The sequence below is a fragment of the Astyanax mexicanus genome, chromosome 16 (genome assembly GCF_023375975.1).
Source record: "Astyanax mexicanus isolate ESR-SI-001 chromosome 16, AstMex3_surface, whole genome shotgun sequence".
Classification (NCBI taxonomy): Eukaryota; Metazoa; Chordata; class Actinopteri; order Characiformes; family Acestrorhamphidae; genus Astyanax; species Astyanax mexicanus.
In genome coordinates, this window is record NC_064423.1 from 17,337,153 (window position 1) to 17,362,315 (window position 25,163).

General features: G+C 36.9%; 1 protein-coding gene across 1 annotated transcript; it reads right to left on the reverse strand.

Moving 5' to 3' along the window:
- Nucleotides 1–142: 142 nt before the first annotated feature.
- On the reverse strand, nucleotides 143–24,219 carry npepps (aminopeptidase puromycin sensitive). The gene is made up of 23 exons (XM_007240147.4): nucleotides 23,861–24,219; nucleotides 20,966–21,050; nucleotides 19,037–19,114; nucleotides 18,713–18,834; nucleotides 17,418–17,525; nucleotides 15,790–15,990; nucleotides 15,308–15,404; nucleotides 15,162–15,195; nucleotides 14,532–14,646; nucleotides 14,068–14,232; nucleotides 12,533–12,637; nucleotides 12,092–12,152; nucleotides 10,791–10,900; nucleotides 10,152–10,215; nucleotides 9,182–9,321; nucleotides 8,893–9,027; nucleotides 7,243–7,462; nucleotides 5,833–5,975; nucleotides 5,551–5,607; nucleotides 5,299–5,406; nucleotides 3,772–3,927; nucleotides 2,766–2,813; nucleotides 143–1,828 (listed from the first exon to the last, which is right to left on the reverse strand). The coding sequence occupies exons 1-23, from the start codon at nucleotides 24,143–24,145 to the stop codon at nucleotides 1,682–1,684; spliced, it is 2,784 nt and encodes a 927-aa protein (XP_007240209.3). The 5' UTR covers nucleotides 24,146–24,219; the 3' UTR covers nucleotides 143–1,681.
- Nucleotides 24,220–25,163: the final 944 nt, after the last annotated feature.

Sequence of the window (25,163 nt, forward strand, 5' to 3'; positions counted from 1 at the left end):
AATTATTTGTCACAATATATTGTCCATAAAAACAGTTATAGTGACAGGCCTAGATAATATATATTATAATAAAATTGTAGTGTTATTTTAGTATTTTGTAAGAAGCATGTTATATATTTTAAGCATGCACGCACACATGGGATCGTTTTACTACTTCAGAGTAGTTTTCATCTTTAATGAACACCAATTGTATCCTTAAACAAAAGCACAACAAATGTTTCAGGGAAAGAGTCAGACAGTTTGATCTCTTGTAAATTTACGAGCCACATCAGATATAGTCTTAATAGATATACTTGCTCAACAAGCCTACGTTTATCTGGAACATCTGATTGATATTTACTTGCATGTTTAAGTACAATTACCACTCTGGTTTGGATAATCATTATTGCGAACCAGTTTTACCGATTTAAGGCCTCGGAGCACAATAACAGAGAAAATCATCATGATCATCATAATCATCATTATTATCATCATCATTGTCATCATCACCATCATCAAAATCACTTCAGAGTTTAAAGTGGGCCTTGTCTTGGACTAAACTGAGCTGATATATTCCAAGGGCCCCGTTCCAAGTATGTTCGTTCGTTCTACTTCAGATGCCATTTTCACAACATTAAAATAATCATTGAATATACACTTTATAAAATGCATTGTTTTTACAACTCTGTTTTTATGTGGCAGATGCAGGGCTATCCTAAATGACTTTCTCAGCTGCTTATCTTGCCATTCTATAGTTGCATGAGGGGGACAGGCCACTGGGAGTGTGCTGTGGAGGAGAGGGGATGCTTTTCATACAGAAGGAAAGAATGTATGACGATTCAAATCAGCTGAAAGACTCAGCAAGAATACTCGCATTATATAATATACATACAGTACCATGCTTACGCTGCTCGGTCGGTTCTAACCGTTGTAGCGTTGGGGATCAGTGCCGTTGCCGTTAAATGTCCATTCTACAACCACGTCGCCATGACCTTTCACCCCGTTCTGCTAAGCCACACCTCAGGGTGGTTCTAGGTAAATCAGGCTACAGCCATCATCATGGATGACACGGCAGAAGATTACTGTTTGCACAGAAAACGTACATTTAAAATAAAATAAAAAAAGTAAAGAAAGAAACTTTAAATCATTGATATCAAACGTTGCAAGCAAGCCTCTTGTTAAAGAGATAAGAGGAAGAGCAAAAACAAGTTCACAGTTCTACTACTGTGAACGTGCGTACTGAAATGTCTCGCTGTGCTGTACTGAACGAATGCTAACTGTAAAAAGCATATGCATGCGTTACCATCTTTAAAAATGAAAAAAGAAAAGAAAGGACAAAATTCCAGATGTGGAATTTATTTTCTATTTCCATTCACATCTTTGCACGTGTATCAACTCCAGCAGGCAGAACAGGGTACGGCATTCCTCATCATCATCATCACACTTCTGACAGTTTTAGTTCTTCCGTCTCGATTTTGATTTCTCTTGGGTAACTCTCAAGATGGAGCTGCAGTGCTGTAGTCTTCGTTTCTGTTTGTCACTGGATATAGAAAAAAAACAAAAAAAAAACAAAGCCCGTTTGGTTTCTGGACGCTCTCGCTCTCTGGTCGGCGGAGGGGCGGAGGCAGCGATGATTTGCTGGGAGATCTGAGTGAGTGAGTGAGTAGGTCAGGAGAGGCCAGGGTCACTGGTGGGGGTGGGGTCAGACTGGGGGCACCTTGCGCTGCAGTAGGTACTTGTGGATGTCGTCTGCGTCCCGCTTGAGCCACGCTGCGTTCAGGAGAATGTTCTCGCAGCACTGCTGGACCGTACGCTCAGCCGCTGGCGCGTGGTGACTCTCAAAGAAACTCTGAAAATAAATACAAAAAAAGTAGAGATGAAAATTAGTGCTACCGTTAACCTACTGGAGTTGTGGAATACAGTACTGTTGAATAGAAAGTCACGTTACGCTACTTGGTTGCAATGTACATACATTTACCTGCATCTTCACAGAACATCCATAAACCACCTGACTTCATGTGTGCATTTCATATCTTAAACTGTGCATTTTTGTTTCCTTTTCTTGTATCATAACTTCACCCTCCACATAGGGCTGGGTATTGTTTTAAAAGTTTCGACACCAGTACTGATACTATACTTTGAATTCAGTTCCGATACCCAACACAACACTTTTTTTTTTATATACTATTTTCTAAATCGAAGTTCGACCAGCTAGGTTATGTTGGTCGTCCCTGGAACTTCAATGAAATGGGGCCTTTAGGAATTGAATAGAGGCCCCTCTATCACCAACCAACTCCTCCACCTGTGCCTCCGCCTGTAGCTACCGAGCCAGTGGTCGTGAATAAGCTGTCAGTCTACAATTCACCAGGTAAGTTACTTGAATAATTCATGAATAATAGTAATAATAGTGTAGTGTGGCACCAATTTTTTTTTTTTAATAATAATTTTTTGGTACTCTGTATTACCAAGACATTTCGGCCAGCGCCTTTTTGGTATTGAATTTCGATACCCAGCCCTACATGCAAGTGATGAGTGACAACGCAAGGACAAGATTGAGGAACTTTATTTCATCCACACATTTATCATACTGATTACTTGTAACAGATCTATCAATTATAAAGATAACCAACTTCTGTTTCACATGTGTAGTAGTCAACAATTACATGATTTGTAATAATCCAGCTAAAACGCTGGATAATGAATCTTTGCCACAGGCCAATATCACATGCCTCTCTGTCATACATCTTCAGTAAAAATATTTTTTTTATATCAAAAATGTGGCTTACCTTTACTTCTGCAGCCATTTTGTCAATTGCAAACCCATCAACAGTGAGCTGAAAGAGAGAGATAAACAAAAAGATTACTAATATTTTGGCCCAATCCCATTTCTTTTTACCTCTACTCCTGGTTTTCAAGCGTAACGTCCTCCCATTAAGAATTGGGACAACCCTTCAAGCACCTGATACAGATACATAGCAGTGGAGCGCTAACGTCCAGAAAGCTAGCTGCTGGTTATCTAGTTAACTTTAGAGCATTGTATGTCTTCAAAACAGAGGAAGAACAGGGAGCTGAAACCAGCTTTTATTTTATTTTTATTTATTGGTTCCACCTTAAATGCTGCAGCCTCTGTCTGTTGGACTGTTTAATGTGGAACGGGAAAGTTTGCAAGCTAGCTAGCTAGCTACTAAGGTGTACTACTAGTGATTATTTAATGCTGGTTGTGAAGAATCTACTAATTAAATTAGTAATATAGTGATTATCAGGTGGGTTACTTTGGTCGCTTGTGTTGATTTTTAGCAAACAACTGAAAGAATCTACATTTTGCTGATAAACTTATTTTGCAACAGTGAATAAACCTAGATTGCAACTCTACACCAGTATAAACAATATACAATAAACAATAAAATACAGCATATTAGAGCAACATACTTGCTCTAAAATATCTCAAATAAGTGAAGACATCAATTTAAATTTAAATTGTACACTTCGTGCACAGCCGCTTCCATTAACATTCACACTTGTTTAATATAAATAGCCCTCTGGCTAGACCAGAGGGGTTTATGTTCTGAGGAAAAAAAAAAAAAAAATGTAAGAGTTGAGAGACGTTTCCATATTTAGCATGAAACTAGTTCAAACTGACATACATGACTCTAATCCAACAAATCTGATTTTCCATGATCGAGTATTTAAAGTTCTGATATTTACAGTGTTTGATTACCGAATGCTCATACACCAAACAATAGCAATGTCTTATAACATGCCTTGTGCATATTAGAGTTTGAGTCCACTCACCTTGATGAGTCGTGATATGAGGAATCCACCCTGGTAACGGTTATGAAGCTCCTCCCAGTTGTCTCTGACAAATTTCCAAGCTGCTTTGCGACCTTGCTTGCTACTACCAGCCACGCCTCCAATCACAGACACTGTATCCTGGGGACGCACATCTTCCTGCAGAGAAACATCAAAACCACAAAATATTATTTTGCTGTCAATACACATACTTCTGTACCTTCCAATGCCAGTTCTTAATCTCTCAATTTATTAACAAATAAATACTCCAAGTTGTCCATGAGGTGGCGCTCAGACTATAGTGTAAATGCACAACAGCATGTTTCTTTGGTTAAATGATGCAAAATTGAGCAAGTAAAGACTGAGTTTGTTGCTCTGATATCTCAAAGTTCACAGTAGCTCTTGAATTGGGGCATTTAGCATTGCTGTAGTTGCTCACAAAAGCAAGATTTTACATTCTGGATCCCTTTTAAGAGGTTGTGCATGCAAAACATGTGAAAACTTACCAAACCAGACCACCCTGTTTAAAGAGTTGATTTACTTGACTGATTAACTGAAGAAATCGTCATGCCAACACACAAAGACCATTTATTACTATATTTTGTTGTCTGCCCATTCAAAAACAACTACTGCTTCAATATAAGAAAAACCCTCAAAGACAGTTGCTTTAAAATGCATTTCACAATAAGATAAATCACGAGGATTTAAGCAATCCTGAGAAGTCCACCTCTGTCACTTCCTCATAGCCTTTTAGCTTGAACCTTGAGAGACCTTCTAAACTTTTCCACTACAAACAACTTTAAAAACTTCAATAGAGAACATAAATTTACAACCACTTAATCTTAGTATTTTGTCCATCATGTATTTGGGAAGAACATTGCACCTCATTTGAATCTTCAAATAATTTTTCAAGAGTTTTTCCTGATAATGTAAAGCCCTATCCGGGTGGGATTTGTTTCTCAGGGGTAAATTTTCTCTTTTATTTTCGTCAGGAACATCCGTGTATGTGTTTTTCTCAGACGTCCTCAGAGAAAATTACAGGCTGAATTACCTACTGTTTTTCTCTCGTTTAATGAATTACACTTTGGGCACACATTTCCATTGAGATCCACCTAAACAGTAGAGTAGAAATACAAGAGCTACTGAACCTGATGTCACGTGACCAAGAAAGCCAACAAAAAAAAAATAAGATAAAAAAAAAATATTTGCAGTCCAGATGCAAGAGTTTTATCACTGAGTAGAAGTGTGAAATATTTTTCTCAGATGCCCCCCTGAGAAACTAATTCCCGTCCGGATATGGCTTGAGACCTAAGACTTTTTTATTTTCTCTTTGTTCTGAAAAGCCACCTTTACGTGAGACTGGTTTCCTATTGTACTTATTTAATTTCTTCCCTTCTCTCACTGCCGCTCATAAAACTGCACAACCACAAACAAAGCTTTTGTTGTTTTGACCTTGTGAGCTTGTGTGTGTGTGTACAAAAGGGTGTGTGTGTGTGTGTGTGTGTGTGTGTTTTTAGTACACATACATACCGAAAGGGCAAAGTTTAGCACTCTCTGGATGAGCTCAGGAGCGGAGATTGCTCCAAGAACTCTCTCTATGCGATTCTTTTCTTCCTGCATGTCTGCTTGCTTATGAAGCTAAAGAGAGGGAAACAAGCAAAAGCATTACACAGATTTAATAAGAACTCATGGATTTCAGCACTTTGTAAGACTAGTAGAATAGTCTGTAAGAAAATTTGAGGGGCAAAGGTCCTTTTCTACAGCATTTTTGTTTTTGTTTACCTTTAGCATTGTGTCCAGCGTCGAGCTGTCTCCGTGCTTCAGAACTGTTAGGTAAACCTGGAATGATACAGAAAAACACCTGTACAATGCTTCACCTTTAAGTATCACTTTTCACACATAGGAAGGACTTTTCGGTTCATCAGCTGTCGCTAAATAAACACTTGAGAAGGACAGCTACAAATAGCTGAAGAAGCTCTTTGATGTGCCCACAACTGATGAGGTGAGAAATAGCTGCAGACTAAACTAAAAGGGTCTGAACGTGTTTGGCTGGGCAGGTCTTACTGGACTCCTGAGGTCTGCAGAGAGGATCTGCTTGCCTTCCACATGCTCCTTAAATCTCCTCCGAGCCTCGTCCAAGGTGGCCTTGTGTCCCGCCTTACCCAGCTTGCCCAAAACCAGTCCCCGCAGCAGAGCATCCAAGTGACCTGTCAAGACACATGGCAGAAAGACACTTGAACAAATATGCAGAGAAAAGGAAATAACAGGATTTTAACTTGAAACTAAGTCTATTTTTTTTAGATTTTCCATCAGAACCTAAACACAGAAGCGGATTATAGGGAATAAAGTATTTTGTTTTAAAACGTTGTGTCAGACCAGAGGAGGATGGGTTCCCCACCCCCTTATACTAGCAAATGTCAAACAATTACAATATCAATGAAAAGTTACTTTATTTCCGCAATTCATTTCAAAGTTTGAAAGTTACACACAGAGTGATCTATTTTAAGCGTTTATTTTTTTATGCTGATGATTATGGTTGACAGCTAATGAAAACCCAAAATTTAGTATCTTAAAAAATTAACTATTATATAAGACAAATTGGTACTTTTGGCAGTGTGGCCAGTGTGCCAAGTCCTGCTGGAAAATGAAATCCGTAAAAGTTGTCAGCAGAGGGAAGCATGAAGTGCTTTAAGATTTTCCAAGAAAACACTGCACTGACTTTGGACTTGATATAACACAGTGGATCAACACCAGCAGATGACATGTCTCTCTTTCTTTAAACCATCACTGATTGTGGAAACTTTACTCTAGACCTCAATCAGCTTGGACTGTTTATCTCTCCACTCTTCCTTTAAAAAGCAAAATTTACTAAAATTCAGTGCTGAGGTTGATCCACTGTGTTATATATAGTCCAAAGTCAGTGCAGTGTTTTCCAGGAAAATCTTACAGCACTTCATAATTGTCTGAGACACTTATTTATTGGGTTTTCATTGGCTGTAAGTCATAATCAACAAAAACAAATAAACGTTTAAAAAGATCACTGTGTGTGTAAATAAATTTATATACTATATTTATATATTATATTTTACATTCTGAACTTAATTACTGAAATAAATTAACTTTTAAATGATATTCTAATTTTTGCACTAGTATATTAGCATTGATAGTACAAGGTATTTGTGAACCTTGGTTCCTCCAGCTCTGAGGGAGTTTTTCCTTGGCTCCATTGCTCACTGGGGTTTTGTGTTGTATGTTCAATGTTTTGTCTAATTCTCTATCCTGTTATCACATTTCTGTAACACTGCTTTGTAACAACAACAGCTGTAAAAATCGCTATGTAAATAAATTTGATTTGATAAATAATTGACATTCCTAAAGTAATTATATTAAATCTACCACCTTCACAATGAAAGCTTCTCACACCAGCACTCAATTATTGTTATTAAACACCTCCTCTCTTTCACAGTCGCTCACCTTCACCAGATTTGCTGTCCCAGCCCAGCTTGGAGCCGATGGGGGTGAACAGGTCTCTGATGAACTCCTGGATCTCCTCATGAAATTCGGTGTAGGAGAGCAGAGAGGAGAGCACGCCCAGGTTACAGCTCAGATCGCTCCACACAGTGTAGTTAGGCTCGTTCACGAATGCCTCCATCAGCCTCAGCACCTCCACTGTGCTGATCATACCAGCGCGAGACTGAGAGAGAGAGAGAAAGAATGCTGCTAAGCTCCCAGTAGTATGTGTTTCCTCCAGGGTTCACTTACAATGCTTGATGTGAAAAATAAAAACTGTACAGTGCTAGGATAGTACTATTAGCTGAGATCATTTAGCTTTAGCATTTGTATGTTTATCAAAAGACTGGGTGCCTTTTACTGTGTTAATCACAAGTCACATTTATAGATAAATTCAATGTAATAAAAAATGCTGTCAAATTGGTGCGTGGTGCATGGTGCCACGAGGCTGAGGACTCAAACAGTGTTTGGAGACATGAAGCGTCTGTGTCAAGGTAATCTGTCAGCAATGATGTTCATTGGGCAATACTAACAAATCTAACCTATTATTAGCACGCTTAAATATTAGTTATTTTTCGCTTACACTGTTTCTTATTTCTAATGCCCATGATGCACTGAAAATCGTTCTGCAAAGCTTTGCACCTTTTTTTTTTTTATAAAATTCTAAAGTTTCTGTAATGTATAATGAATGTGTGTATATATATATATATATATATATATTCTTAGTGTTTTAATATTAGTCACAAAACAATTATTTTGCTAGTACAAATATTTACAGAATTACATTCTGTTTCATAAGTGAACATTTTGCAGGAACAATTTGTAATTTAAACAGATGCAACTTCAGTTCACTGAAAACGTTTTGAATTTGAGAAAGTGGTCATAGATCAAGAGATGATAACAGCAGAAGAAAAGTCTATATTAGTAGAGCCGCCAATATGCGCATGCAAAAGTATAAACGTGCTCCGCTGCATTTTTTTTTTTTTTGGAGCCTCCTGTAAACTTGTATAATTCTACAGAGTGTAAAACAAAGCATTTTTATAATGAAGTTCCATTGTTATTATAAAGTTAATAAAGGGTTATTAAATGAGGCTATACAGGATGCCCAGCCTCTTTATTTTTCCCACCAACCGTACAAAACAAAAAAATGGACCGAACTGTGGGGTTTATATCGCGGTGTGAACCGAACCGTGAATTTTCTAAACCATTACACTCCTATTGGGTAAAACTACATAACACCTTAAAATGTTAACACCATCTTCCCCTTAGACATAGGAGAAAGGTGCATGCTGTGGCCAAAGGAAGAACAAGAAACTGTACCAGGAAGAGGGCGTAGAGTACATTGGTAGCATTAATTATACAATGAGTCTCTTTTCAAAGAGAGAGCTCTTTGACCGTAAATGGATGGTGGAATTGAAAGGGGGAGGGAAATCATTCCAGCATTGTTGCAATCACCTACATAACCAATAGAGTATTGTCTATTGCTCCTTTAAGTGCAGCACATTGAACATGGTATCCCAGTAAAAGTGTATTATTATTAGCCCATGTATATTAATAGGCAGGTTAAAGCATATGTTGTGGTAACCCATAATGCACTGAATGCATTTGTCTCACCAGGGAAAAAAGGTCGTTCTGCAGACCCAGGCGGTCCACAGGGAGCAGGGTGAGGTCTCGGATGCCTGGTAACAGACTCTCTAGCATGCCAGAGCTGTACTGGATCCTGTAGAAGCCCACTGTACCTGGATTTATCTATAAAGAAAGAAGTAGAGCTAGGTACTGCCTGACCAATCAAATGAAAGCTACATTATAGTCTTCAAACCGAATGCAGAGAGGTTTGTGTATTAAGAAGTTCATATAAATCTACATCAGTACATCTATGTAGATAAAAAAACAAAGAGCTAACCTTGACCCACTTATCTGGTCCAATGTTAGGGATGGTGACAGTGCTTTCAGGCTGGTCCAGCAAAACTTTTATCTTGGAGCAGCTGGGGTCCTCACTGGTGCAGATGCTTATGGGGACCATCCAGCTAGGGCAATCCTCCCCTAACACACAGAATCACACACACACACACCTCACTAAATGCATGAAACACAACTGTGCTTGTTTTTTTTTTGTTTGTTTTTTTCGCAGAACCTGCCAGCATTCACCGACCTACACAAATAAAAAATATAGCCAATATTGACCACAGAAATTGCTAAGTAAAAGCAAACACTTGTATCCATGACTTGTGTCCATGACAACTCCAGAGCAGAGTCTCTAAGGCAAATGGTATGAGAAAATGCTTTGTGCAAGGTTCTGGTGTGTCACAAAATGAGAGAGAGAGGAAAATAAAAACTGTCTTAAAATTTGAATAGATCATTTGATTTTTAAATTTCATTTCTCACAGAAAGGCTGTATAACATAAGACACGTTTCTAAATGAAACCATATAACACTCATCAATAATATTGCCAAGTGGATAGATGAATAATAAAATGACTGAGAATAGTATGTTGATGTTAAAAAACCAATACAAAGTAGAAAAGACATCACACCACAGCAACAATACTAGACAATACTAGAAATGTGTGTCCAATAGGACTGACATTTTCTTACACCCCAATCAATATCAGGGTATCCGCAGAGATCAGCAAAACTTATGTAATGCTCTGCAAGTCATACTTGTTTTCATTTAAAGGTCATAACATCATTTTATAGCCTTATTTTGCTATAGTAAACTAGAGTAAACTCATAGCTGATTTTCAACCTGTTTAACTTAGACCATATTCAGCTATAGTTCATTTTCTCTGTCAATTTTAATCTGATTAAGTAATCATGACTGAAAAGATGCATCTTGAATTTGGTCTAATTTGAAATCCTGGAAGGGATCTTACCGTTGTGTGGTCCACTAGCACAGAACTTTCTCTGAGATACTTTCAGCACCCGATCTTCTCCTTGCTAAAAAGGAAAAATATATATATATTTTTTTTTTTTACCGTAGTCAATTTAAGAGAACACTGATTTACACATTAATATGCAAAGTTTTTTGGTCAACTGAAACACATTATAATGTTAACATTCTTAATGTTTAACTATTTGGCAGAGATCTATAGTTTGCCTTTTTTTTAGCCTTGATGCAATTCATTTTTTCTGCATAGGATAATAACAACATATAACATTTGAAAACCTTGCTTGCAGATTTAATGGTTAGACTCATTTTAATGAATTAAAAAAAGAAATTCTGTGTAAAAGACAAGATTAATATAGCTGTCTTTTTAGAATCTTTATTTACAATTCACCGTGTGTATTAAAGCCATAAGAATTAGTGTGAAAAGGTCTTAAGTAATTAAGAGAAAAAGAAAGTACAGCATGGTGATTGTCTTGATTTTCAAAAGGTCTGTTGTTGGTGGTCTTAGTATGTTTAAAACAGTTCAGATTTAGCCTTTTTTGAGGACCAGACAAACTTTTTTTGTTGTTCTAGTTATGCTTCCAGTACACCATAATTTCAAGAACTGGACTGGAAGTGTCTGTACCTGCTCTTGGTCTACTACAATAATTGGGAATCCCATCTGTTTGGTCCAAGAGTTCATCACTGCTGCAATGGGCTTCCCACTAGCCTGCTCCAGACAGTCCCAGAGGTCCTCTGAGTGAGTGAAAGAGCAGAAAAAAGAGCAAGAGAAAGAGTGGTGTGGTGTAGGTAAAACATTTACTATCAGAACCACAAACAGAGACTCCAGTAAAACAAAACACCACCTTAAACACTTCCATAAAAAAAGAGATTCAAGAGCAGGCACACCCACCAGGTCCATGCTTGCACACCTTCGTTAGACCATTACATAATTCAGCATACTATACATTCCTCATTCACAAATTTCTTGTTTTTACATGCAAGCAGAAAACATAGAGATCTTATCATAATGTTGTAAATTACACAGCCTTTTGTTAACTATTATAACTGTGGATCAGAAAGGATTTGGACAGTATGGAACATGGCCAAAATAGAATATGATATTGCACACCCCTAACTGAAATATAAAAAAATATATATACAAGGATTTTATCAGATTTGTAACAGAAGTCAATAATCCAGAATGTCATGATAGTAATAATAATGCATTCCAAATATCTCCGCATATCCAGGATTAAAGTAAAATAAATGATACTGGACAGATATAATCTGTCTCTAGAAGATATATAATGGGAAATTAGAAGAGTGTGAATTTTTCATTTTCTAAAAACAGCATAAATGGAGTATCCTGATGTGATAATTTAGGGGTGGGTCATATGGCACAATATTTCAGGGTATAATACCATTCATGATATTCAAAAATGTTGGTGATATGATATGGCACACCCCTAGTTGTAGTCAAACAATTCAGTATAAATATCATTTATACATAAGAGTGCATTAACTATACTATACTCCCAACTTGTTCTGAAATGGGCTTGTATAAAAACTGGAGTGATGACTAAGATGCACTATTTAACCTAGATTAATCTTACCTGGTGAGACACTATAATTGCAGTACTACTGATTTAGCTACTAAGTTCCAGATTGACTGACCTGTTCCAAGTCTGATAACAGGTATCAGTTGTGTTATTACTCATTTTTATTGTCATATTTAATGATTAAGTCTTTGAATTCACATTAGATAGTAGTGTCTTTTAGAACTAATCAAGTCCAAACTGTGCCCTGAATGGTCAAAACTGTACAATTCGGCCATGTACTTCCATGAATATGAACAGAAAAAGGGAAAACCACTTCACTATTCGAAATTATTCACAAATACATTGCAATGACAAGGTAAAAAATATATATAAAATGATCATTTACCTGTAGATGCATTTTTGTGCTGAAACTTTAAAAGGTAAGCATTCATTCCCTTCCTAAAATCCTACAAACATAAAAAAACAAAGTAATACTCATGAACGTGCAGCCAAAATGCATACACGGTACAGTAAACACATCGGATTTTAAGCTAGAAAAACTGTTTAGCAGATCACAAAGGTTTACTGTTGTTGTATTTCAAGGACAACCAACACAGCCCTGCAGATTATATGAGTAATAAGTAGGTCAGCTACCGTACTATTCATCTATTAAGTTAGAGGATACACATGGATATAGGCTAGTATTAATCCTTATGCTGGCAGTTTCAGTGCTCAGAGTGAAAGGTTTCTCTCTATATGAGGTGTGTATATATTTGTGTATATGCCTGTGTGTGTGTAGCTTTTAAAGACACAGTACTTTTTTTTTTGTTTGTTTTACTTTTCTTACCTCATCTCCTATGTAGTTGTGCAGCATGCGTATAACGGAGGCTCCTTTGCTGTACGATATGGCATCAAAGATTTCATCCACTTCTGAGGGGTGTCCTACATTAACCTGCCATACAGACACAAACAGAAACACTTACTCATATTTCATGAAGTCTAGGATTGGAATGCAAACCGAGTAAGTGACACTTCAGTGTAGGCACGAGCAGACAGCGTAACTGCATAACTCTGAAGTAAACAAGATGAAATTTCATACTTCCTAGAAAGAAACATTTAGGTAAGTTTAGGTTCACCAACAGAGCAGCAAATCATAATACAGAAGGCTAAAACAAGCAGAAAAGCTTTTTTAAAAGAAATACTGTATTTTTCACACTATCAAGGCACACTGGATTATAAGGCGCACAATCAATCAACGTCTATTTTCTGGTATATTTAGCTAGCTAGTTTAGGTAAAGCTAAGCTAAGTACACAAACCTGTAAAAAAAAAAAAAAAAAAAAAAAAAAAAAAGACGAGCACTGGATGTTAATCCACACAGATTTCTCTCCTGAAAACAGTTTATTTGAATGTGTAAATCACTTCTGATTTCCGAATTTCTCCAGTAGTAAGACTGGGACATTAGCGGCTAACCACTTGTGTTTAGCAGCTAATGCAGCCAGACAGCGCTACACTGAGGAACCCTGAAATCAGGGTAATATTAGCTAGCGATTCGTCCCACTAAGTTTGTTTTAACACGGTACACACACAGGCTACAGGCCGATAAAACTTGCCTATGAACAGCTAAAGAGCTAGCGCTTACAGCGGTTAGTGGGTAATGTTAATGCTGCTCCAGCAGTGGTAGCCGGGGTTAGGAGCAGGCTTCAGGCCGATAATACTCCTCTCTGAACAGGGAAAGAGTAGTTAGTGGCTTATGCTAATGCTACTTCAGCCTCGGTGCTGGAGAACTAATCTGAAACTCTTGTAACTCAGCGGAGTGGCCTTAGTGCTCCTTACAACCTGGCTGGTAAAATATATATATATACATAAGACACACTGATAATTATTGGGAAAATTAAAGTATTTTTAGTGCAAAAAAAATACAGGTAAATATAGAAGAGAACAAAAATTAATAAATACTAGGATTATGTGGCAAAAAATAGGATGATAATCACTATTTAATCACTATTGCTCATTAAAACTGAGTAAAAAAAAAAAAAAAAAAAAAAAAAAAAATATATATATATATATATATATATATATATATATATATATATATATATATATATGTATATATATATATATATATATACACATATATATATATATATATATTTTTTTTTTTTTTTAAGCAATCAGAACAGATTATAAGACTGCTATCCAGAAGTCAGGGGTTTACCCACAACATTAAATAAACCACTGCCTAACACCCGTCCAAACATGTAAACTAATAAATCTCTCAAAAAAAATCTCTAAAAATCTCTACTGTGTGATTGAGAATCAATAGCAAAACAAATCCAACACATTGCAATACTTCAATATAGTTAATACAAGCTTCTGCCCACCTCAATCGGGTGACTGTTATCAAGGGCATCCAGATCCAGAGCCCTGGTGTAGTCAGCAGACACAAACTGTGTCCAGATGTCATATTCAGGAAAACAGTGGTCCACACACAGGTACTCTATCCACGATGCAAAGCCTTCATTAAGCCACAAATGGGTCCACCATTCCTGCAGTGCAGAGTAAAATCAATCATTTATGGAAACCATTTTTATATGATTTTATAGGTCAACACATTTACACATGCACTAGAGCTGCTACTGTAAACAGCAAATAGATAAAAAACAATCTCAGATAATCACTTTTTTTGTTTTTGTAAAAATAATCAGTACAACTAGATCAGACAAATACACAAACATATTAACAAATCAATGAATAGTTTGTGAGTAACACCACTAGAAACACCCACTAGGGAATAAAAGAAAAATCTCGCATGAGATCACCTCTGTTGCCAAGATCACACACTCACCATAGTAACCAAATTCCCAAACCACTGGTGTGCCAACTCGTGGCCCACCACCAGGGCCACCCACTGACGCGAGGATGCACACGAGTTCTTTGGGTCGATTAGCAGAGCAGTCTCCCTGAAACACAGCAATCTGATTAGGAGCTATGCAGCACACAGGAGCTTGTTTTTATTTGGACTGCAACTATCAAATATTCTTTGAGCTGAGGACACATTTCTCTTTACCAAACTAAATAAAAACAAATAAACACAAATATATTAATTTAATATAATTGGTAATTACCAAGTATTACATCAAAAATCTTTATTTATGTAAATAAATTTAGCCTTTTAATTTTTGTGGAAAATCAGCAGTGATAAACCATTATGGCTGTTGTGCAATAGTCAAGCATGTGGCAAAAAAGTACATATTTGATATTCAAATACATTTTGCTCATAAAATATTTTGATCAATATTTCAATTAAATAAGTAACTGTTTAACTTGTATATTCACTTGTAACACACACACACACACACATTATATATATATATATATATATATATATATATATATATATATATATATATATATATATATATATATATATATATATATATATATATATATTTTTTTTTTTTTTTTTTTTTTGTACCTGTAAGTAACAAGGCCCCAGTTTTCCATGGCACCTAAAAAACAGAAATAAAAATGTTTTCTATGCATATTATATATAAATCACACATTATGTGGAAACAATTTAGTACTGAAAATTTGAGAACGTATAATTTTGAGAACACGTACCAGCAGCAAAATCAGCAATAGCTATTAGATCAATTTTAGGCAATGGATAAGGAACACTGAAATAGTCTTTGTAGAAAGGTAAGGTCTTTGTAGCCACCTACAGAAACAGAAAGAGCAATTAATGTAATAATAATAAAAAAAGCTTCAATACTGACACTGCTTAAAATAATTTTCACAATAATCCAAAAAGATAAATAAAAAGGGTTAAAAAAAGACTGTTTGTAATTTATTTCTACTTTCAATGCATTAGTGAGGATTAAAACAATTAAACATGGATTACAAGAGAGCATAGGGCGGCATTTCTCAGACAGGGAGCCTTATTGAATTCAGCTGCTTGGTTTCTTGTGGTCATACAAAATTAAGATGTATTAAAGTGTGCACTGTTGTGTCAGGCAGCTCATATTTCACTGGCTTTTACATCATTCAAATTCAGCTTCTGAGTTAACGCACTGTACACCAGTGAAACAATCCTGCTTCCTCACCTCCAGTGCAAATTTCCCTTGCTCTGCTTTCCCCACCGGCGTGTACACACGGACCGTCACACCGTCGGACGACTGGCTCTCCACAAAATCATATTCTCCAATGACAAAAGCCACCAGATACGTGGACATGATGGGTGTGGTGGCGAACTTCACCTCCACCAAACTGTCGTCTTCTGGGTATGGCTTTCGATCAATAACATTCTATAACACAGAGATACACAACAGAGATAAGAATCAGAGAATGATGAGTAAAAGGTTCTGAAAGGGAAAAACTTTTGAAGTTGTTTAATTGGTTGGAGGACATTTAGAAGCAGAAGCTTTTCAGCCGTCAGACATGTTGGCTTGTTTCTGCTTGCATCTTCTTTCCATTAGCTGCTGTAATTAGCATTCAATCATAAAATCAATAGTGAAACCAAAGCTGCACTGCCATTAGACTCCCAGCCTTGCTCAGCTCGGAGTCGAGATCTGCTGACTTAGGACACGAGATGGACATAACATTTACCATACATTGCAAGAAGCCTCCATATTCAAACTACAAGCATATTGTAAAGTTATGCGAATAAATTTAGTACATGTAAATAATATAACTATTACCATTGCTTAATACCATGTGTCACATATTGCATCACTCTGTTTTCAGTCAGGAAGTGTAAACACTGGACAGCTGCTTTATATTTGTTGCTGCAATCAACAGCAGCACCACCACTTCTAGTAACTTCTTCTAGATTACATTAGCCAATCAACCTCTGCACATTAGCTTTAGTTAATAAAGACGAAAACTCCCCATTAAAGAATGTTCCTCAAGTAGGAGTGTGCCATAATGTTTCACTCAATACATCATGACACAATAATATTGTCAATAAAAAAAAAAAAAAAAAAACGTTTCATGTTAATAGCAGTATTCTGTCTTGAGATCAGTTTTTTTAATTGTTTATGTTTGCCGTTTAGATGCATGCATTAAACATTATGCTCTTAAATATTTTGGATAGATTTATTTTGCTACATGACATTATTTTTTTGTTTTATTATTCTGTCAGTTTCTTTGTTATTTTATCATATAAAAACAAAATCAGAGTCTAAATAAGCTACTGATGTACTCTATATCAGATTTTAGGCTTCAAAAATACCGTTATTGCAAAAAAAAAAAATAATAATAATATAAATAAATATCACTGAAAATTTTTATTTTATATTAGAGTCATATTTTCCACCCCTTATTTATACTTTTCTTCATTTTCTTGGATGCTCTCAGACCTACATTTATGTAAAGCTGCTTTTTGACAGTATTCATTTATGACAATACATTTTAATCTGAATTTAAATTTCTTAAAACAAGCACATAATCGGTCTTTAATTTCCATTGATTCAGAAGCAGACCTACATCTGCGTTTTAGCCAATTAGCATTCTTCTCCAAGACGTGGAGAGAACATTAAAGACGTGCTTAAACACTCCAGAGTGACAGCTGGCCCACATCAGCTGGAGGAAGCACAATGCCTCTGAGCCGCTGTTACATAACACACACTCACACGGTCTGCTAGGGAACACAAAGCCCTTCGCTGAGTAATGTGAATCAAGCCCGTTCGAGGTCTAGTGTTTCCACAGGGGCAGATAGCAGCTTGACACATACCATATTTGACAAGGCTACTCGGTCCTTGGGGACAATGAGGGTGATGTCAAAGGTGGCTTTGATAGCTGGCTCGTCCCAACAGGGAAAAGCTCGGCGAGCGTCCGTAGCCTGAGGGGCAGAGAGAGAGAGGAAGAGTGAGATAGAGTGAGGGGATGGGGGTGGGGGTCAGTGAAAAAGAAAGAGGAGTGAAAGAAAGAGAGAAAGAAAGAGGGAGAGAGAGGTCACAGAGAGTTGTAGGCACTTGCTACATCATTTTGCGTATGTATGTGTGATTGTACATTCAGTGACACAGACAATATAGAACCTGACCGACATGTGTGCCCCCAAAGCATATCAATATACCCCAGAAACTCTAAACATTTCAGGCACAGTATTACAAATAAAAGCTGAACAGTGTCGGTCCAACACAAAGGTACTAAACAAAAGGAGAAAGAGAAACCATTCACACAAAGAATGGAGTGGTGAACATATGCCAGAACTGTCCTTGCCCCCTAATGTGCATAATTATTCAATGAAAAGTTAATTATCTTAAAAAAACTAACTAAAACATGGTATAAATCATTACAATATTTATAAAATGGCTGGCAGCAGAAGACTCCCAGTTGTTGCTTTGGTTTAGAGGTCCCTTTACAGTATCTTGCTCTCACAGAACTATAATTTAAAATGTTATGCACAGAGAGTTGACAAATTTAGTAGGTAGAACACATACATGCAATAAAAATCTCCAAATTTACTCAAAAAAAATTAGTCTATATAAAATGTTAATTACAAAAAAATTGCCATGCAGAATTACATAAGCAAAAAAGGAAGATTCTAAATATTTGTCAACCAATCAATCACATGAACAACACATGATTATATTATTGCATCACTGTGCTACAGAAAGAGTGGAGTCTGCAGAAGGTCATATAAAAACATATTTGTATATGCAAGTATTTTTTAAAAGATTATTTAGGGTTTTTTTTTTAACTATGGCAAAGCATAGCCAAACAAAATAAACATTACATTTTCGAATAGCTTGATGTCCATTACCTAGGTTATCTATTAAAAAATGTTTTATTTGAAATGTGGGACTGTGGGCGGGACCAAGCTAAAATGTTTCTATTGTGGGTGGGAGCAGGACAAATTCTGCTGATTTTTGTCAAGAGTGGGACAGATTCTTGTGGGAATGGGATTTTATTTGATATTTTTTTAAGTCCAGCAATGAGCCCTAGTTTAAAAGATTGACTTGATAGCAGTTTGAGAAATACAGATCACATATGAAGATGCTGCACTGTGTGTGTGTTTCGACGTACCTCAAACTGTGTGACAGCAGCGTAGCGGATTTCTCCTGAAGGAGTTGCATATTTACTTCTGTAAAATCCTTTCATTTTGTCATTTAGCTCTCCAACAAAATCAATCTTTAGCGTACCCGACCCTGAAAAGTAGAAAGAAAAGAGCACCGATCAGTTTACAGTGAGGCCAAAAAAATAACATCACATTCATCCATTGACAGTAAGTTGATAAAGCAGGCTCTGGGCTGTTGAAAGGATAACTATAGCAACTGATTACATAGTGACTGTTTATATGAGTACAGCTGATCCCATGACGGAGCATGCTGGTGTTGCTGTGGTTTTCACCTTTCTGAAGAGCGCTGGGGAATGACAAAGTGACCTTCTCATCCTCGTTCTGATAGTTGAATCCTGTAGCATTAATTTCTAAGGGAAACAGAAGCAATACTTTCAGTTATTATATTAATAGCTTAAAATCAGCTGCACAATATGCAAAATATAATATAAATAAAAATACAGTGCTGCCAATAAATAGAAAAATAAATGTAAAAAGCATTAGTACATTATCATAATATGGTTAGGAAACACACTGTATTAGTCAAGTATTTGTGTTTAATATATGACCCCATTGTATAGGTCGCTACATTGCCTCAATCATGCTTAGCATTAAATAAGGACTCATTAAAAACAAATGCTTTTTTTCCATACTCTTTAAACTTTAATTACAGTTGTTAAGTTTTCTGAAAGCTTACAGATAAGGGCAGAACAAAAGAGTATCACTTAAAATCATGAGAGACAGTGTAGCCAACTGCTCAAGTGAAACAACCACTGCTATATATATATATGGACACAAGAAAGAAGAAACTGTAATACAACAGAAACTTATGGTGGATTTTTTAAAACCATATACAGCTGCTTGCATCATTTGCATCTCGCATTTTTTTACAACCTACTCCACCTTCATCATGTTTGCTGATGTCAGATGCTTTTGACTCTGAACTGCCCTATGGCTGTATGAACAATTGACCAATCACAGCTGTTACTGTCCGTGTCGCATAATGTATAGTTATATTTCTGGAAAGGTGTGCGTTAGGCTATGGTGTATGGTACCAGGTAATGCATAGGACAAGGCATAGGTTTGATGCAGAAGTATATACTGGCCTCTAGTTTTTACATAACTTATTTAATCTATATTTCACATCAATATTGTGATATCTAAAAGCATTATCGGACATCACATTTTAACATCCATTACAATACAGAAAATATGGAGGCTGTGATGGTTAGTGTATAAATGAGCTTTATGAGTCTACTGTTCAAAACCCAGCAACGTCTCATCCTGCTGAGAACAAACATTTCAAACTTAATTAGCACATAATTTTATCTTTCAGATTTTGATCAGATAAAGAAAGCAGACTCTATTCTGCACACACCTTATCTCTGCGATGTGTGGAAGATGAAACACTGACGGAGGACAAGCATAAGGCTTTCACTCAAAGAGTCAGGCTGTGTTTATTTGAGCCTGTGCGAGCAGCTGCTCGGGAGGTGATAACTGGGGGTGGAAGGAGGGGGACAGAAAACATATTGTGATTCTAGTGTTTGTAGTAAGCCTAGATGTATCCAACTGTGACCATCTATATCAGCCAAACATAGCTAATTTGACATTGTTTTGAAAATGACATGTATAAAAACTCTTATTTTCAGCAAGTGAACTAAACAAACAAAGACACTTTATTTAAAACTGTAAATTTGGGAATGAGCTGTCAGGCATTTGTTACGCTGTTCTTTGGTTTGTGTCCAAAATGCTGCTATCCACGTAGGTTTGTGATCACTGTGTGAGATATCACATTACACCAGCATTTGTTTACAACAGACACAGGCTTGCATCCTGGCACACACAAAATAGGCTGTAGTTTCTTGGACCTAGAGTTGATCACAACTAACCAAACTGAGGAGCCACTGATGTTACTGGATTAAAGAACTAAAACGTGTTGCCTGGATAGTGTGGAAGCTGATTTTAATCAGATTTTTTGGAAAAGTCATTGGGGAAAAGATTTGTTCATGCAAAGTCAGACTGAAGCAACCCTCCTCCACATTAAACAATAATGTTAGGTATGCAGTTTTAAGGTTCCCCCGGTGCTAACCTTTCGAAAAAAATAATATATATACAGTCAAGCACAATGCAGATTGAGATTTACTTAATTCACATTTTATAAACATTTTTGCAAGGTCACACTCTCAAATTTTGACTGTGGCTGTGATAAGCATTAGACTCACCTTCCCCGCCTTCTGGTGCAAAAGATGCAGTTATAATGTCTATATCAGCACAGTTCATCACTATCTGGTTTGTCCCTTGTGTAACCTACAAAACACACAAATGAGAGCTTGTTTTACCATCAAATATAAACAAGCACATAAATAATAAAGCAGTGAGATTTAAATTCATTGAAACAACACTCCTTGTAAGCTAAGTTTAGACTCTAAGTAAGCCCTCTGCTATAACAGCCCTGAATGGAATGCTTTCTTTCTGCCAAAATATGATTTACCTTGCTCAAGTTTCTGTACATACCTGGACTAAAATCCTGCAACGGGGCTATCTTTTTTGCAAGCTTTAAAAGTATGTAGTAGTTACTCACTAAGAAGTTTTTTTTTTAGCTTTTTGGAACAATCAATATCCCTTTTAGGCCTATCCACTGATGCATTCCATTTTTCTTCCTCACTGAGTGATTTATCAAACAGGGCAACACAAGGAAACATTTCAGTACAGTAAATTTTCAGTACAGGTTTAGACGTGTGCAGCAGCACACATAACCTTCAACCTGTTTCAACACAGCCCATTTTTGATTGAAGGAGACAGTCACAGTTTGTGGCATTGTGGGGGATGTAGTTAATCTCATGCTCCAATAAGACTTGGCACAGAGGCCACACGGAGCTAGAAGGGGAATTTCACAATGGGGTTACATTAGAGTGAGGCACAAAGCGACTTAGGATGTCAATGTGGTGGCCTACAAAATTGCTGCCAACTCTTCTTCATACAACTAAATAGTAAAAAAAAACAAAACTCCAAATCTCTGTTGCAATACAAATTCCAAGCCCACCACCAAATATAACTTTGCCACTGTGGTCAGGAAGAGTAAACAAGGCCGTAAACATGGTCGTGAGGCCAGAAACCAGAGATTATTATTGAGCGAGTGTGACAAGAAAGTGAATGTTTTTAATACCCAGAGCTTGCTTTAGTGTCAGCCGTGTCTTAACTGCAGAGTCGTAATGATGATAATCACCAGCTTCCAGCATAATAAAAGTCATTTATTGTGCACCATGTGTCAAAATCTATCAAACAACCACTTGTCCAATTACAAATCCAATTACCTTAAGCCTTTAAGTGGTATGTGGAGTGTAAGTGCAAGGCACTTAACTTAGTCCTTTTTATTATGCCAAAATGTGACAAAATAAAAACATGTGGAGTAATTAAGCCTAATTAGTTACTAAACCATAAAAAACACAAACAGGGTTCTTATGGCAAACTGTTTAAACCTAAAATTAATGTTTTTACTAGTAAATTAGCAACAAAAAACAACCAAAAGGAACTCTTTATTCAGAGATCAGATATGTAATTTTAGCAGTAATACCTACAGATCTTTAAAAAAGACATTCTGACTAGTCATATTACCAACATGACATAACTAGAATGCTATATTTACAAGACATATGTTACCACTGTTTTACATGTAGTTTTACATGTAGTTTTAACATATAATTAAAACTTCAGAAAAAAACATTCAGTACTGCAATAAAAGTTTTTACACTAAAAGTTAATTAAACATATATACGCTGTAATTCTTACGAGTAAAAACTGCAGTTTTAGATTTCAGTAATGTTATTACTACTACTCAACTTTTGTTGTTATCTAATGTTATTCTGTAGCTATACCTGATCTCTAAATGCAGTTTACTACCAGTGAAAACTACATTACATTACAAACTAGCCAACATTTGTTCTAGTTAGTTAATTTACTGATTTATGGACCTGGAATTTTAGAATATCAATGTGATAAAAACAAATGCAATTTCTGTTTGTCTGCTAGCCTACAACTTATTTTAAACTTGAGAGAGTGAAATTCAGAATCAGACCGCCAGAATTACACAGAGGAAGTCATCTTGGTAACATGACTAGTCAGAATGGCTTTACAGATCTGTAGGCCTGGTGTTATTACTTGTTAACACTTTCGAAGCTTTAGATTTCTCATTTGGGTTTTGACTAACATAAACTGACTTCTTGATCACTTGATTTAGGCAAAAACTGCTTTCCATACTGGATCTATTCTTTTCTTTAAAGACCCATCTGATTTAACGTTAGATAGGTTAGCTAGTTACTGTTTTAGATTTGCACTGGAAAGATTTGCTATCACCAGAGTAGGCGAGGCTTTTCTCTCTTTATGATGGATCTCGATCACTACTGGAGGCTAACGTGACCACCACTGGTAAAGCCGTTTAAACTTCCTCGAAACGTTTGCGAGAAAACAACCCAGCAGGTTAGTCTGCTGGAGGCGGGGCGAGCTGTCTAACGTTAGCTAGTTAGCTTGCTAACCTAACTAGTTTAGAGTGCCATAAACGTTCAGGCTGAACTGGAACAGACAGTAAGCGGACCGTAACACTGTAGATAGCTGAGTTAACGTTGTGGTGTGTTATAGCTACAGAAATGGCAGCTGTCTTGCTGCTGACTTTGCTGGTTAGCTTAACGATACGTTAGTTTATTAGCTAAATAATTAGCTTAGCGAATTAGCTAGCTATCGTAGTGACAACGGTGACAACGTAGAGTATGAGCCGTTTTTAGCGAGATATTCAGTTAGCGCTAGTTAGTTAGTTAACTATCGATCTAGCTAAGCCGCTGTCTGTCTCAGTCACTCTCGCTACACTGGAGGTTTCAGGCAACGAACCGCCAGTAGCAGCTAAGCTATGACTGTTAGCTAAACAGCTAAAACGCAGCAGTCTCGCGAGCTAGCTAGTTAGCCTAGCAGCAGCGGGGCAGTAACCGCAGCTGAACCGTTACTAGCTAACCTAGCTAGGTAGTTAGCCTAGCTAGCTAACCCACCAGCCGTGAACGCGCATACAGCTCGGGTAATGTTTACGTCTTCCCCTGCAATCGCATTAAACGGCGATATAATCAGCCTACCTCCACCGCCGCCTCCAGCTTGCCCTCGAAGGTGAAGTCGATGAGGTCGGGCTTCAGACTGAGCCCGTAGTTGACGGGATAGACGTCGGTGGGCAGCCGTACGAAGGGCCTCCGTTCAGGCATGGTGACTCCTAAATGTTGGCTGGTAGCTTTAGCAGAGACCGAGCAGAGTCTAACGCTTAATCTCAGAGTCAGCGGGGCGGCCTTCAGCGGAGAACTCAGTCTGCGGGGTGTGACTTGCCGGACGAGTGACAGAGACACTTGACGGCTCAAAAGCAGCAACATAAAACCCGTGGGATGTGTCGCTAACTCGCTCCCGTCCTCCCCTCTCACTTCCAATAGACCGAAATAGCTGGACGCGGGTACGTGCGCGCTCCCGTCTTAAAATGACGTCATGTCGTAGAGGAGTCCCAGAAGTGAATGTATGGTATGAATTACTAGTGAAAAAAAAAATGTTACTTTATTTCAGTGATTCAGTTCAAAATGTGAAACTCATATTTTATATAGATATATTACACACAGAGTGGTCTATTTTAATACTTTTTTATTGTTGATGATTATGGTTTACCGCCAATGACAACCCAAAAATCAGTGTCTCAGAAAATTAGAATATTAACCTGTATAAGACCACTTGGTACTTTTGACAATGTGGGCAGTGTGCCAAGCCAAGTGTAACAACATAAAATGGGCATAGGTTAGATAAAAAATCCCTGATAGCAATTTTTTTTTTATTTTTATAAATGTTACTTTTTTGCTTGTTTACATTATTTAATGTTAATGGAACAACCTTTATTTAACATTGCCTAACATCAGCTTTCTTACACTAAATCAACATTAATTTATAATTTGTTTATTGGAGAGTTTGGGACTCCTATACACTCACACATACACATGCTTTTAGGTGAAATCTGCACCTTTCAAAAATTATTATCATGATTGTTATTAATATTATTATATAAGTCTCTACACAAAAAAGGACCCCAAAGTCATACATGTATTTGCAGAATGTACATAAAATTCATGCAGAATATGCAGTGTTGTGTTTTTTCCTGTAGTTTTATTGTGAGTGGTGCTGTTGACTAGTCTGAGAGCGAATTAAGCAGATTATTCCTAGAAACCGTTTTGCACTGAAAGAAACTGGGTCAGGTACAGATAATTATTTTTATTGCTTCAAATCTGGTTGGGCAGGTGAATGCAACAGGCTCTGTCCTGCTCAAGACTGAGTGAGTGCATCATTAATTATTTAAAATATTTATTAGAAATATAGTATAATTTCTGAACATATCACATTTTCAAAAAATAA

Excerpts from the sequence above, each read along its gene's own strand:
- npepps (XM_007240147.4), bottom strand. The coding sequence starts at position 24,145 with ATGTTGCTGCTTTTGAGCCGTCAAGTGTCTCTGTCACTCGTCCGGCAA. Across the intron at positions 12,638-14,067 it reads ATAACAGTCACCCGATTGAG|GTTAATGTAGGACACCCCTC; the intron begins GTGGGCAGAAGC and ends TCTGTATGGCAG. Across the intron at positions 9,322-10,151 it reads TGCTAGTGGACCACACAACG|GGGAGGATTGCCCTAGCTGG; the intron begins GTAAGATCCCTT and ends TCTGTGTGTTAG.